Source organism: Pseudophryne corroboree, chromosome 1 (genome assembly GCF_028390025.1).
Source record: "Pseudophryne corroboree isolate aPseCor3 chromosome 1, aPseCor3.hap2, whole genome shotgun sequence".
Lineage (NCBI taxonomy): Eukaryota > Metazoa > Chordata > Amphibia > Anura > Myobatrachidae > Pseudophryne > Pseudophryne corroboree.
In genome coordinates, this window is record NC_086444.1 from 1,102,697,735 (window position 1) to 1,102,714,142 (window position 16,408).

A 16,408-nucleotide genomic window follows, 5' to 3' on the forward strand; every position below is an offset into this window, starting at 1 on the left:
TGCTATGGCTAGTCTCTTTGAGACGAGGACATCTGGTTTTAGCACATCTGTTTGCCTGTATTCTAGAGTAACCTATTTTTTAACATTTTAGAAAACTTACACTCTACCACCGTTCTCTACTGATGGAGTCTTGCAGCGTTATAATAGCCAAACTACCATTATACCTCTGCATGAACCACCCCCCCCACTGCCCCCTCTCTCTTGTGTAGGAGCCTGAGACGAAGGACTGACTATCATGTGCTGGCCTTTTTGCATACATTAAATTAATGTAATTAGTAACACGTTGACTCAATAAACAATATGAACGTTTTTTGAGACATACCAGTTTTAAATGTATTTAAATCAAAATAATAGTATAATAAACTACTTATTTGGAATATGTAACATTAATATATTTAACATTTTTGTTCTCAGGGAAGTTCAAGACTCAGAATGTGATTCACTAAACTCGTCAATTGGAAGAAGGCAGTCCCCTCCTTCCAGCCTGGAGGTGCAGCAGGTGAGCGCCCACATCCGGAAGATCTCGCGAGAGGAGAGTTCATGTGAGGAGTCTTTATCTGCAGACTCTCCTTTATCCACGGATGTTTCTAAAGCATCCTCACCTGACAACACAGGTTTGACAGAGAGCCAGAGCATGGTATTTAGCCCAGCTAGTAAAGTATATAATGGCATTTTGGAGAAATCCTGCAGCTTACATCAACTTTCCAGTGTTTTACCCGTCTCAAAACCACCCCACCCACCGTTCTCTTCTTCTCCAAACGATGGCAAGCCAGTTCAAGAGGTCCACGGCATTCCCATGCTAAAGACCGTGCCACACGACCTGCCTCAGAACGGAGAGAAAAAAAAGCAATCTAAAATAAAAGTTCTTTTAAAAAAGATTGCAAAGTAAATCACCTGGAGGAAAGTTACAGACAATGGGCGAGGCGTTTTCTAACGTTCTAAGAATGTAACTCCGTGTGGAGTCTCCGAGACTGGATGTCCTGGCGAAATGCTCCGAAGTTTGCCTACTGTTCTGAAGGTCATGCCAACAATCACTGAATTTCATTAGAAAGTGGATCTGTTTACAGTCACTTTTATCTATTTCTGCTTTTAAGTTTTTAGTTACTATTTTTAAGAAGCTACTTTGGACTTCCAAGCTTTAATAGACTACTAAGCCTCTTTGGGCTTACCCAATCTCTTGTTTACTGGAGCATCTTCTTATCTTTCCACAGAGCTATGACATTTTACATAATGGACTAAATAACTAATTGCACTACAGTTTTCCAGACCGGAAACGGATATTTGCAAGTGAAATAGTTTGATTTGTAAAATGACAGATAAGAAGGTCTGTTTTCACTTTTAAGTCAACTGGGTTTGTAAGTAGAGCCTAGCGTTTCTATTCAACGTGATTTCCGTCGGAGCTCATACATTTTTGTATGGGAAGCTTGTTGTTTAGATTCACTTATTCTTACGGTTACAAATTAAAGTCCTGCTGTAAAGATATTTATTTTCCTTCTCCAGGGCTTTTTACTGTGATGTCACAGAGCTGTAAGCTGTATCATATATGTAGATATTATATAACAAGAGGACACGCTCTTGATACTTTATGCAAGTGATAACGATGGAACGTAACAGGAGTTAATGCGCTTAGATTGGGCTTTTAAGTGCTATTAACAAAGTAGGAGATTGTTTACAGGCAAAGGGTTAGTGACTTTGCTAAGTCTACGGAGTTAAGGTAGGAGGCGTTTACTGTATCACGGGCTGCCCCACTGATTACATTAGCATGCAGATGTGCTAAAACATAATGTTTATGGTTTGTATTTGTTCATAGCTCCCGACTGACACCAATGGGTATTATTCAATATGTACTGTATGCCATAAACCTTTCACACTACCCAGATGACTAATAACTGCAGTGGGTGCCCTTATTGCTTAAACTCACATTTTCTTTCTCTACTAGAAGAGATTTGTACATGTTGTACAATGCCACTTTTAAACTAATACTTTTGCTACTACGGACACGTATGTCTTTCCCTTTTGCCAATACTTCTACATGTTCTCTTGTTTTGCCTGTTGAAATCTTAATCACTAGATCTGTTACATTTCATAATGTAAAATTTTCCAATAAACTAATTTATTCGGTTTCTGGAAAGTGATTTGTTTTGCAAGACACGCCTGAGGTCAGATGGTTAAAATGATTCCCATTCAATACATTAAGGCAATGTTCACTATATAAAGTGTTATTTATGGATGGGTGACTGGTGCGTGCGTGCGTGCGTATGTATATATTAGTGTCTTGCTAAAGTATTCACCTCCTTGGCTTTTTACCTATTTTGTTACATTACAGCCTGTAATTAAAAATAAATAAAAAATTATTCTGAATTTTATGTGATGGATCTGCACAAAATAGTCTAAGTTGGTGAAGTGAAATGAGAAAAATTTATATAAAAATTTATTTTCATAAATAAAAATGTGAAAATTGGCATGTGCATATGTATTCACCCCCTTTGCTATGAAGCCGCTCAAAAGTTCTGGTGCAACCAAATACCTTCAGAAGTCACATAATTAGTGAAATGAAGTCCACCTGTGTGCAATCCAGGTGTCACATGATCTGTCAGTAAAAACACACCTTTTCTGAAAGGCCCCAGTGGCTGCAACACCGCTAAGCAAGAGGCATCACACCATGAAGACCAAGGAGCTCTCCAAATAAGTCAGGGACAAAGTTGTTGAGAAGTACAAGTTGGGGGGGGGGGGGGGGGGGATTCCTGCCTAAGGAGGTGCAGCTCATAATTGAGGCCATTAGAGATGTGTTAAACATTTCTGACGCAACACCTGAGCAGGTTGTGGAGGCTTACTTCACAGAAAATAAAGCCTCGCTAACCTTCCCTGCGTCTAAAGAATTAAACGCTTTATTTGAAAAATCCAGGGAGAACCCGGAGAAAAAATTCCAGATTCCCAAAAAGGTTTTGATGGTCTTTCCTTTCCCTGAGGAGGATAGAAAAAAATGGGAAAACCCACCCATAGTTGACGCATCTGTTTCCAGACTGTCATAGAAGGGTCTACCGCGTTAAAAGAACCGGCTGATCGTAAGATTGACAGTACGCTCAAATCCATATACACTGCTTCAGGGGTGTTGTTGAGGCCTACTATTGCCTGTGCATGGATCCCTAAAGCTATAGTTAAGTGGTCAGGCACATTACTAGAGGACTTAGATACAATGGACAGAAGTGACATTGAACTGTTTTTACGTAACATACAGGATTCTGCGGGGTTCATGGTGGAATCCATGAAGTACCTGGGTACGCTGACTGCAAGGTTATCTTCCATGTCTCTCAGCTCGCAGGGGACTCTGGCTACGCCAATTGTCTGCAGACGCGGAATCCAGGAGAAGTGTGGAGAACCTACCCTACACAGGTCAGGCTTTATTTGGTGAAGCATTGGATGCGTGGATTTCCACAGCAACCGCGGGTAAATCACCTTTTCTTCCCTCAGCTACACCTTCTATGAAGAAACAATTTTCTTCCTCTGCATCGCAGTCCTTTCGGACCGCTAAGACAAAAAATGTCCAAACCTCCTACCACCTTCTTTAGTGGTGCTCATGCAAAATCCAAAAAGCCTGCTCCCGCAGGCTCCCAGGACCAGAAATCTGCTTCTGGTTCCTCAAAATGCTCAGCATGACGGTGGACCGCGAAGCCTGGAGGACAGGCTGGTGGGTGCGAGGCTCAGACGTTTCAGCCGCGTCTGGGTGTCGTCCGTCCTGGATTCCTGGGTACAGGAAATTGTGTTCCAGGGGTACAGCCTGGATTTTTAGGAACTGCTGCCTCACCGTTCTTCAAATCAGGCTTGCCGGCTTTGACGACAGACAGAGCTATCCGTCGGGAGGACATCCAAAAATTGGAAAAGTCAGAGGTCATTGTTCCAGTTCCACCTCTTATGCAAAATATGGGTTTCTACTCAAACCTTTTCGTGGTTCCGAAACCGTATGGTTCCATCAGACCAATTTTGAACTTGAAATCACTAAACCCTTATCTGAGGGTGTTCAAATTCAAAATGGAGTCTCTGAGAGCGGTAATCTCAGGTCTGGAGGAGGGAGAGTTCTTGTTATCCCTGGATATCAAGGATGCGTACCTCCACATCCTGATGTGGCCGCCGCACCAGGCCTATCTCAGATTTGCACTGTTAGACAGTCACTATCAATTTAAGGCACTGCCATTCGGCCTCTCCAAAGCACCGAGGGTGTTCACCAAGGTGATGGCAGAGATGATTGTTCTCCGCAGACAGGGGGTGAACATAATTCCATATCTGGACGATCTGCTGATAAAGGCATCGACCAGGGAGAAGTTGTTGCAGTCGATTGCTTTCACGACTCATCTGCTAAGACATGCACGTCCAAACTGCGGCCCTCCAGCTGTTGTGAAACTACATATCCCAGCATGCCCTGACACAGTTTTGCGGTCAGAAAATGCTAAAGCTGTGTCAGGGCATGCTGGGATGTGTAGTTTCTCAACAGCTGGAGGGACGCAGTTTGGACATGCCTGTGCTAAGGGAACATGGTTGGATCCTGAACCTGCCAAAGTCACATTTGGAGCCGACAAGGAGATTCTTTCCTGGGGATGATCCTCGACACGGAAGTGCAGAGGATGTTTCTGCCGGAGGAGAAAGCGTTGGTGATTCAAACAATGGTCCGGCATGTCCTGAAGCCAGCCTGGGTATCAGTTCATCAGTGCATTCGCCTTCTGGGGAAGATGGTTGCCTCCTATGAGGCTCTACAGTATGGAAGATTTCATGCTCGATCCTTCCAACTGGATCTCCTGGACAAGTGGTCGGGGTCTCATCTATTTTTGCATCTGCGGACTCGTCTGTCGCCGAAAACAAGGATTTCACTGCTCTGGTGGCTGTAGATGTCTCACCTTCTAGAGGGCCGCAGGTTCGGGATTCAGGACTGGATACTTCTAACCACGGATGCAAGTCTCCGGGGATGGGGCGCAGTTACTCAAGGGAAAACCTTCCAAGGAAGGTGGTCAAACCTGGAATCCAGTCTTCCATAAACATTCTGGAACTAAGAGCCGTGTACAACGGTCTTCTTCAAGCAGCAGATATTCTGCGAGATCGAGCCATTCAAGTGCAGTCAGACAATGTAACGACGGTGGCCTACATAAACCGACAGGGCGGAACGAAGAGCAGAACTGCAATGTCAGAGGTGACTAGAATCATCCTCTGGGTAGCAAGGCACGCGCTGGCGCTGTCAGCAATTTTCATTCTGGGAGTAGACAACTGGGAAGCTGATTACCTCAGCAGAAACTATCTCCATCCAGGGGAATGGGGCCTCCATCCAGAGGTGTTCACTGAGGTGACAAGAATTTGGGTGGTTCCTCAAATCGACATGATGGCCTCCCGCCTCAACAAGAAGCTTCGGAGGTATTGTTCCAGGTCGAGGCACCCGCAAGCAGTGGCGGTGGACGCTCTTGTGTCTCAGTGGGGGTTCCAGTCGGTGTACGTGTTTCCTCCACTTCCACTCATCCTAAAGGTTCTGAAGCTCATAAGGAGAACAAGAGTTCAGGCAATCCTCATTGCTCCGGATTGGCCAAAAAGTGCTTGATACACAGATCTTCTGGATCTACTGCTGGAAGATCCGAGGCCTCTTCCTCTTTGGGAGGACCTGTTACAACAGGGGCCGTTCGCTTATTAAGACTTACCATGGCTATGTTTACGACATGGAGGTTGAACGCCAGATATTAGCTTGGAAGGGCATTCCGAGCAAGGTTATTCCTACCCTGGTACAGGCTAGGAAAGGAGTAATGTCTAAACATTACCATCGCATTTGGACAAAATATGTCTCTTGGTGTGAATCTCCAAGAGGTTTCCTACGGTGGAGTTTCAGCTGGGACGGTTTCTCCTCTTCCTGCAAGCAGGTGTGGATATGGGCCTGAGGTTGGGATCCGTAAAGGTCCAGATTTCGGCCTTATCCATTTTCTTCTAGAAACAGCTAGCTTCCCTCCCTGAGGTTCAGACTTTTTTGAAGGGGGTTCTGCACATCCAGCCTCCCTTTGTGCCGCCTACAGCACCCTGGGATCTTAACGTGGTGTTGCAGTTCCTCCGGTCGGATTGGTTTGAGCCTCTACAGGAGGTTGAGGTCAAGTTTCCCACATGAAAGGCTTTCACTTTGTTGGCCTTAGCTTCTGCTAGACGTGTGTCGGAGTTGGGGGCTTTGTCTTGTAAAAGCCCCTACTTGATCTTCCATGAAGATAGAGCTGAGCTCCGGACACGTCAGCAATTCCTTCCAAAAGTTGTGTCGGCTTTTCATATCAACCAACTTATTGTGGTGCCAGTTGCTCCTGACTCCTCAATTCCATCAAAGTCCTTGGATGTTGTAAGGGCTCTGAAAATTTGTGAAGAGGACTGCTCATCACAGAAAATCGGACTCTGTTTGTCCTGTATGATTCCAAGAAAATTGGGTGTCCTGCTTCTAAGCAGACGATCTCTCGCTGGATCAGGTTCACTATCCAGCATGTGTATTCTACGGCAGGATTGCGGTGTCCAATATCTTTTAAGGTCCACTCTACTTGTAAGGTGGGTTCTTTCCTGGCGGCTGTCCGGGGTGTCTCGGCTTTACAGCTTTGCATAGTGGCTACTTGGTCTGCGTCGAACACGTTTGCTAAGTTCTACAAGTTTGATACTTTGGCCTCTGAGGACCTCAAGTTTGGTCAATCAGTTCTGCAAGAGCCTCCGCGCTCTCCCTCCCGTTCTGGGAGCTTTGGTACATCCCCATGGTACTAATGTGGACACCAGTATCCTTTAGGACGTCAAAGAAAATTGGATTTTAATTACCTACCGGTAAATAATTTTCTCGTAATCCGTAGAGGATGTTGGGTGCCCGCCCAGCGCTTTTTCCTGCTTTTGTTACTTAGTCCAGTACAGCCTTGTTGGTTGGGTACTGTGTTACTTGGTAAGTAATGTTTCACCAGTTACTGAGTTTCAAACTAGTTGCTTGATGTGCCTTGTTTGTGTGAGCAGGTGTGAATCTCGCCACTATCTGTGTAAAATCCTTCTTTCTAAGATGTCCGTCTCAGGCACAGTTTCTAGACTGAGTCTGGTAGGAGGGGCATAGAGGGAGGAGCCAGCCCACACTCTCAAACACTTAAAGTTCCAGTGGCTCCTAATGGACCCGTCTATACCCCATGGTACTAATGTGGACCCCAGCATCCTCTACGGACTACGAGAAAAGGATCTACTGGTAGGTAACCAAAATCCTAATTTTTTGTTTATCTTCAAAAATTAACTTACGTGGATGTTACTCTTCAGTGTGTCACTGCAGAAAAAGTTTGAAAACCACTGTTCTAGATGACATATTTTTATTTAATTCTACAGTGTATTATGTTTATGTCTAAAGATCTTCTAACTCAGTGGTCAAGGAACAGGGGTAAATTATCCCAAATTGGGTAAAAATGAAATTCCTGGGGGTAATGTACAGTCACGCTGCCGAGACACGGCCCCGTCCAGCACCGGCCGGCTCGCGATGTGACGTGCTGACGTCACACAACGCTCCCTCCCTCCTGCCCGCCCTGCACTGTGCTCCTGGCTGTCCTGTGCTGTGTTCCTGGCCGCAGTGTGACGTGCTGACATCACACCGCGCTCCCACCTGCCCGCCCTGCGCTGTCCTGTCCTCCCGCCCTGCGCTGTCCTGTCCTCCCGCCCTGCGCTGTCCTGTCCTCCCGCCCGCGGCCCGCCAACCCACACACACAACTTGAAGTGTTCTGTGGCTGACCGCTGACTGAGTTTCGCAGGATCAGACAGTGGCCCACATAACAGTGGGAAATTCCCACTGACATTACTGAGGTAAGGATGTGACCATCTGTCTCCTAAAAGTCGTGCCCCCTTCCCCCCCTCATCCATCTTTCTTACATTAATAATTGTGTTTTGGGGAGAAAGTGTTTGTTAACCCATTCATTGCCAAAAAATAATAGGCGAAAATAATAAAACATATATTTTTTTAAATGCATTTGTGTATGTATGTATGTGTGTGTGTGTGTGTGTGTGTGTGTGTGTATATATATATATATATATATATATATATATATATATATATATATATATATATATATAGAGAGAGAGAGAAAAGGAAAATGAAGAACAGGCGCCTGATGGTGCAGTCATTTCAGATTTTGATTTCTGTCACGACAACACTCATATAGGTATTAAGCGTACCAGTTGAGGAAATTTTAGCATGCACACCAAAAAAACTTGTCTTCTATTGCTCACAGCCTGGGGAGTCGGAAAACTTCCAAGAAGATGACGCGTCACGGTGAGTCTTAAATCATTCAAAGCTCAGAGTGTGGTAGAGTCAGCTCACAGCACAGGAGTTCTAAACATAAGCAAAAAATGCGCCTCTCATAGTGCAATATTGTTGTTACAATGCTGGACCATAAACCAATTTTATAGGTAATGAGTGTACCAGAAAGTAGAAGTATAAAGGCACGTCACAGGTGGTCTTTATCGTCCAAAACTCAATATGTGGTTGGATCTATAGTTTAAAGATACAAAATACACTCCTCATAGTGCAATAAGACCTAATGTGTTGCTGTTTCCAGTATTAATCAATTAATAATATGCATACCGCATCAAAAGAATATTCAGGCATAATACAAGATCTTTTTCGGAACAGATGTTATACGTCACTGCTAGTGAGCACTCTCATTCCATGGTCCAAACCAGTAGTAATAAAAAAAATGGTTTTAATTCTCGTATCAGAGATATATATAAAAAAAAGTACAGAATACAAAATAAATAAAAATGGCTTATCTGAACTAAAAAAGGAGGGGGGAGTTTTTGAACGGCAGTCCAGGAATCTGTCCACAAAGAGTGCCTTAATCTGGAGGTAGTCAGGAAAGTCCTATATATATTATTTCTCATACGTCCTAGAGGGTGTGAACTGGCTCCTCCCTCTATGCCCCTCCTCCAGACCTCAGTTAGACTGTGCCCAGGAGTGACTGGACACATACTAGGGGAGCTCTACAGAGTTTCTCTAAAGACTTTATTGTTAGGTTTTTTATTTTCAGGGAGACCTGCTGGCTACAGGCTCCCTGCATCGTGGGAGTGAGGGGAGAGAAGTCAGACCTACTTCTTCTTAGTTCAAGGGCTCTGCTTCTTATGCTACTGGACACCATTGGCTCCAGAGGGTTCGCCTAGCTGCTTGTTCCTGGAGCCGCGCCGTCAACCCCCTCACAAAAGCCAGAAGAAAGAAGCCGGGTGAGTATAGGAAGATCAGAAGACTTCAGTGACGGCAGAAGACTTCAGCAACGGAGGTACAGCGCAGCGGTCGCGCTGCGCTCCATGCTCCCACACACCAACGGCACTCGCAGGGGGGGGGGGGAGCGCCCTGGGCAGCAAGTTACTGGCAGTAGACGAATATTCGGTACCCGGGCACCGTGTACCAGACCCCCGCCAGTATTAAGCAGTGTCCCGCTGCACGCCATTGCTCCCGCGCCGACGGCTTTACAAGGGTGCAGGGCGGGGGGGGGGGGGCGCCTTGGGCAGCAGTATATACCTGTTTTTAAGGGTGGCTATGCATGTATACAGTGTGTAGACACTGTATAGGGACCCCCGCCGGCATAAAAAACGCTGAAGTGCGCCGAGAAGGGGTGGGGCTTAGCCCTCACAACTTGTTTCAGCGCCATTTTTCTCCATGTCCCCGCCATAGCAGTTAAAACAGTGCAAACGTGGGGGGGGGGGGGCGCACAGTGTTTAGTGCTATATTGACGACAATATAACACTATGTTAGATAAATGTGCTTGTAAGCTGTGTGTTCCCTGCTCAGATACCCACTATAGCTTGTTAGTCGACATATGTCTACAGGCACAAGTGCTCTGTCACAAACAGTTATGGGGATCGCCGACGCCTGTTGGTTCTTGATTCAGTGGATGCAGTGTCAGCAGGTCGGTAGTTGTTTGCTTGTCAAAGGTAAACACCGTATGGGAGACACAGTGGTATGTGAGGACCCTGTCGGCACCAACTGTTATTACTGAGTGTAAATTAACATGCTGTAACTGCCATATACCTGTATATATATATTTATACGTATATGTATGGTACAGTTCCTTGGGCCTGTAGCTCGAGCACAGATATGGTAGTACAGTAGGTGTGGGGGAGTGTTATAAAGATTATATAGGTATTCAGATGTAGCCACCTTTATCTTGACTGGCTGAGGCATTTGTCCCGATCGAGCATACGCAGCGTACCGGGTCGTAGGGAGGCGCGCCTAGTCACAGAGGCGTACCTAATCGCACGGAGGTAGACAGAGCGTTTGGCGTTACCTTTACGTGTTATACCTGCGATCTTCCACCAGATGTCGCCTTTTACAATCACCACTGCGCATGCGTGTTGTCTCCCGTAAAATACAATACTGAAATATATAACAAGGACTACTTTACTAAGCGTCTCATTATGCTGCATACAGTAAATACTCATTACGCTGCATTATTTAATACAGTAAATACTCATTATGCTGCATTATTTAATACAGTATATACGGTACAGACGCAAATAGTACAGCATACAGTATATGATCCATGTACAGTACTTTATGAATATGTGAGCGTCCAAGTCCCGCAGACAAAACAACATAAAACCAGTAGTGTACACTGTCGCAGATGAACGTGTTAGAAGTTCACTATTGCCTCTTGAGATTAGGAATTTTGTACAGTATGTTAGCGTCCTAATCCCATAGCCATTACAGCATAATCAAAACCAATGGATTTATTCATCTGTCTGCGGTGAAGTGTTCTGCTTCCTATACTCAGAGTCCTGAGTTCGATTTCTAAAGTACGAATGCATGTTAGTTTTTTCCAGACACTTTATTATTTTTTTATTCACATAAACCAGGGCGAAGCTGCAGGAGCGGTTCTACTGTTAAGGTTCTATGCATCGTACAGTACACATACAATTCTGTAGCAGGGCAGACTCAATAGAAATGGCTACCACCTATGACTCCTTGCCCCACGGGGGCCCTAGGCTACGGAGCAAATAACAGTCCAGATTTTGCAGGCTATGGGGGCAATGCTGAAGGAGCGTCACAATCCCCTAGCTAAAATACACATGGGCGATAGGAATAAGCGAGGTCTATGCAGATTACGGTACACCGGACTCAATCGCACAGCACACTGGCAAAATGGCCGCCGCCCCTGAACCCCCACCACGTGGCAGGATACGCTCTGATATGGAGTGAGAGATGGCAAAAGTTTTGCAGGCTACGGGGCAATGCTGAAGTAGCGTCACAATCCCCTAGCCAAAATACACAGGGGTGATAGAGATAAGCGAGGTCTATGCACATTACGTTACATCGGGCTCGATCGCATAGCAAACTGACCAAACACAAGTTTTACATAAAGCAGGGCAAAGCTGCAGGAGAGTTTCTACTGTCAAGGTTCTATGCACCGTACGGTACACATACAATTCTATAGCAGGGCAGACTCAATTGAAATGGCTACCGCCTGTGACTCCTAGCTCGATGGAGGCACTTGGCTATGGAGCAAGTAACAGCACAGATTTTGCAGGCTACGAGGCAATGCTGAAGGAGCGTTAGAATCCCCTAGCTAAAATACACAGGGGCGATAGGGATAAGCGAGGTCTATGCACATAACGATACACTGGACTGCATCGCAAAGTGACAAAATGTCCGAGGCACGTGAACCCCTGCCTTGTGGCAGCACTCGGCTATGGAGTGTGCAACGGCATAGGTTTTGCAGGCTATGGGGTAATGCTGAAGGAGCGTCAGAATCCCCTAGCTAAAATACACAGGGGTGATAGGGATAAGCGAGGTCTATGCACATAACGATACACCATAAATTTCCCCATGGTTTTGATTATGCCTTTTCTTTGAACACTATTTTCCACTGCCTCGCCCTACTCCCATCCCACTTTCCCCTTCCCCCCTGGGAGCCTGCAAAGTACATGCAGTAGACAGGGAGGGAGTTCCGATCAGGTTACAAGACATGTGCAACAGTATACTACTGTATGTAGGAAAATCCCCCGCCCACTCTGATTTATGTGAAACCTGTGTGCACCCTACCATTGAATGTATAACAAAGAAAAAATAATAATAAAGTGAATGTCACGGGAATATATATATATATATATATATATATATATATATAAAAAGGTTGGCACTTTGGGACTCAAACCTGGGACTCTCAGCGTTGGAGGTGGGAGCCTTCATCGCTAGGTTGGTAAGGGGAGACAATTAGCTGCCGGAGGGTACCAACCCCAAGTTTCTGTGACCCCCACAAGGCTCATGGCAAGCATCGGAACCCATGGTGGGTCTGAATTAACGGGCCCATTATAGTCTATGGGAAAATGGGTCCACTTTGTGTACTGATATCTCTGGTTCTGGGTGTCCCAGAGACTCAGGACTGGTACCATACAAAAGAGGAGATTCTTGGCTTTTGGGGAAGACCAACCACTAGTTGATGTGACATTGGAAAGGGAAACAGGAAGCAATCGTGTATCGGGTCCCCTCCAGTCGTCCGCCTAGATTGCACAGGATGCAGGGTTTCTGGCTAGATAGGAAATACTGTACAGAAATGCTAAGCATGGTAATTTGACATCCAGGAACATAGGGAGGAGTTTTTATCTCTCTCCATTATACTTAGAAAAATCACACTTGCCACTGTACGTTACAAGCTGTTCGTGCTAATTAGTACACTAGTAGAGCATACTGTACAGAGATACTAAGTACAGTGATTTGGCATCCACGAACTTAGGGAGGAGCTTTAATCTCTCTCCATTGTAATCTTTCTAGGTATAATGGAGAGAGCTAAAAGCTCCTCCCTAAATTCCTGGGTGCCAAATTGCCGTCCTTAGTATCTCTGTACACTATGTTCTACTAGTGTACTAATTAGCACGAACAGCTTGTAACGTACAGTGGCAAGTTTAATCTTTCTATGTATAATGGAGAGATAAAAGCTCCTCTTTAAGTTCCTAGATGCCAAATCACCATCCTTAGTATCTCTGTACAGTATGTTCTACTAGTGTACTAATTAGCATGAACAGCTTTTAACTGGATGCCAAATCACCGTACTTAGTATCTTTGTACAGTATGTTCTATTAGGGTACTAATTAGCACGAACAGCTTGTAACGTACAGTGGCAAGTTTAATCTTTCTATGTATAATGGAGAGCGATAAAAGCTCCTCAGTAAGTTCCTGGATGCCAAATCACTGTACTTAGTATATCTGTACAGTATGTTCTATTAGGGTACTAATTAGCTGTTAATGCTAATTAGTACCCTAATAGAAAATACTATACAGAGATACTAAGGACGGTGATTTGGCAACCAGGAACTTAGGGAGGAGTTTTTATCTCTCCACATTATACATAGAAAGATCAAACCTGCCACTGTACGTTACAAGCTGCTCGTGCTAATTAGTACACTAGTAGAACATACTGTACAAAGATACAACGGACAGTGATTTGGCATCCAGGAACTTAGGGAGGAGCTTTTATCTCTCTCCATTATACTTAGAAAGATTACAATGGAGAGAGATAAAAGCTCCTCCCTAAGTTCCTGGATGCCAAATCACTGTACTTAGTATCTCTGTACAGTATTTTCTACTAGTGTACTAATTAGCACGAACAGCTTGTAACGTACAGTGGCAAGTTTAAGCTTTCTATGTATAATATAGAGAGATAAAAGCTCCCTAAGTTTCTGGTTGCCAAGTCACCATCCTTAGTATCTGTATAGTATTTTCTATTAGGGTACTAATTAGCACAAACAGCTAATTAGTACCCTAATAGAACATACTGTACAGAGATACTAAGTACGGTGATTTGGCATCCAGTTAAAAGCTGTTCGTGCTAATTAGTACACTAGTAGAACATACTGTACAGAGATACTAAGGACGGTGATTTGGCATCTAGGAACTTAGGGAGGAGCTTTTATCTCTCCATTATGCATAGAAAGATTAAACTTGCCACTGTACGTTACAAGCTGTTCGTGCTAATTAGTACATTAGAAGAACATACTGGGGACTTGGACTCATACAGTACTTGCATTTCAAAAGCATGGTATTTTCCACCGCCTGCCGCTAGCCCATCGCCCTTCCCCCCTGGGAGCCTGCACAGGTCATGCAGTAGACAGGGAGGGAGTTATTCACATGAACCAGGGCAAAGCTGCAGGAGCGGTTGTACTGTCAAGGTTCTATGCACCATACGGTACACATACAATTCTGTAGCAGGGCAGACTCAATTGAAATGGCTACCGTCTGTGACTCCTTGCCCCATGGAGGCCCTCTGCTATGGAGCAAGTAACAGCACAGATTTTGTAGGTCACGGGGCAATGCTGAAGGAGCATCAGAATCCCCTAGCTAAAATACACAGGGTCGATAGGGATAAGCGAGGTCTATGCACTTAATGATACACCGCAAAGTTCCTCATGGTTTTGATTATGCCTTTTCTTTGAACACTGTATTTTCCACTGCCTCGCCCTACCCCAATCCCACTTTCCCCTTCCCCCCCCCCCCTGGGAGCCTGCAAAGTACATGCAGTAGACAGGGAGGGAGTTCCGATCAGGTTACAAGACATGTGCAACAGTATACTACTGTATGTAGGAAAATCCCCCGCCCACTCTGATTTATGTGAAACATGTGTGCACCCTTCCATTGAATGTATAACAAAGAAAAATAATAATAATAAAGTGAATATTACAGGAACACGTTAAAAAAAGGTTGGCACTTCCTTCCCATTGGTGTTGGTTTATGCCTTACGGGACTCGGACACAAATACTTGTATTTCAAAAGCAGTGTATTTTCCACCGCCTCTCCCTACCCCCATCGCCCTTTCCCCCTGGGAGCCTGCACAGGTCATGCAGTGGACAGGGAGGGAGTTCAGGTCAGGTACAATATACAAATGCCGACGATCTACAGTACTGTGTTGCTCAGTTGCGTCGGAATACACTAATTTATATTCATTACCGCTGTGTACCTGTATATAGCGGAATGAATCGCTGCTTCAGATTTACTTTGATTTATGTGAAACCTGTGTGCACCCTTTCATTGAATGTATAACAAAGAAAAATAATAATAAAGTGAATGTCACGGGAACATATATATAAAAAAAAAGGTTGGCACTTTGGGACTCAAACCTGGGATTCTCAGCGTGGGAGGTGGGAGCCTTCATCGCTAGGTTGGTATGGAAGAGGAGACAATTAGCTACCAGAGGGTACCAACCCCAAGTTTCTGTGACCCCCACAAGGCTCATGGCAAGCGTCGGAACCCATGGTGGGTCTGAATTAACGGGCCCATTATAGTCTATGGGAAAATGGGTCCACTTTGCGTACTGATATCTCTGGTTCTAGGTATCCCAGAGACTCAGGACTGGTACCAGTCTTTTGGGGTAGACCAACCACTTTTGGCTTTTGGGGTAGACCAACCACTAGTTTATGTGACATTGGAAAGGGAAACAGGAAGCAACCGTGTATAGGGTCCCCTCCAGTTGTCCGCCTAGCTTGCACAGGATGCAGGGTTTCTGGCTAGATAGGAAATACTGTACAGAAATGCTAAGCATGGTAATTTGACATCCAGGAACATAGGGAGGAGTTTTTATCTCTCTCCATTATACTTAGAAAAAATAAGAATTTACTTACCGATAATTCTATTTCTCGGAGTCCGTAGTGGATGCTGGGGTTCCTGAAAGGACCATGGGGAATAGCGGCTCCGCAGGAGACAGGGCACAAAAAAGTAAAGCTTTTACCAGATCAGGTGGTGTGCACTGGCTCCTCCCCCTATGACCCTCCTCCAGACTCCAGTTAGGTACTGTGCCCGGACGAGCGTACACAATAAGGGAGGCAATTTGAATCCCGGGTAAGACTCATACCAGCCACACCAATCACACCGTACAACTTGTGATCTAAACCCAGTTAACAGTATGATAACAGAAAGAGCCTCTTAAAGATGGCTCCTTAACAATATAACCCGAATTTGTTAACAATAACTATGTACAGTATTGCAGATAATCCGCACTTGGGATGGGCGCCCAGCATCCACTACGGACTCCGAGAAATAGAATTATCGGTAAGTAAATTCTTATTTTCTCTATCGTCCTAAGTGGATGCTGGGGTTCCTGAAAGGACCATGGGGATTATACCAAAGCTCCCAAACGGGCGGGAGAGTGCGGATGACTCTGCAGCACCGAATGAGAGAATTCCAAGTCCTCTTTTGCCAGGGTATCAAATTTGTAGAATTTTACAAACGTGTTTTCCCCCGACCACGTAGCTGCTCGACAGAATTGTAATGCCGAGACCCCTCGGGCAGCCGCCCAAGATGAGCCCACCTTCCTTGTGGAATGGGCCTTAACAGATTTAGGCTGTGGCAGGCCTGCCACAGAATGAGCAAGTTGAATTGTGTTACAAATCCAACGAGCAATCGTCTGCTTAGAAGCAG

General features: G+C 45.0%; 1 protein-coding gene across 2 annotated transcripts in view; it reads left to right on the forward strand.

The window, feature by feature from the left end:
* Window positions 1-2,361, forward strand: part of STIM2 (stromal interaction molecule 2) — a 197,652-nt gene extending 195,291 nt beyond the window's left edge. For both annotated transcript variants that reach the window (XM_063922212.1, XM_063922221.1), the window contains exon 12: window positions 415-2,361. In XM_063922212.1, the coding sequence (XP_063778282.1) occupies window positions 415-889 (475 nt within the window). In that variant the 3' untranslated portion in view covers window positions 890-2,361. The remainder of the gene's footprint in view (window positions 1-414) is intronic.
* Window positions 2,362-16,408: the final 14,047 nt, after the last annotated feature.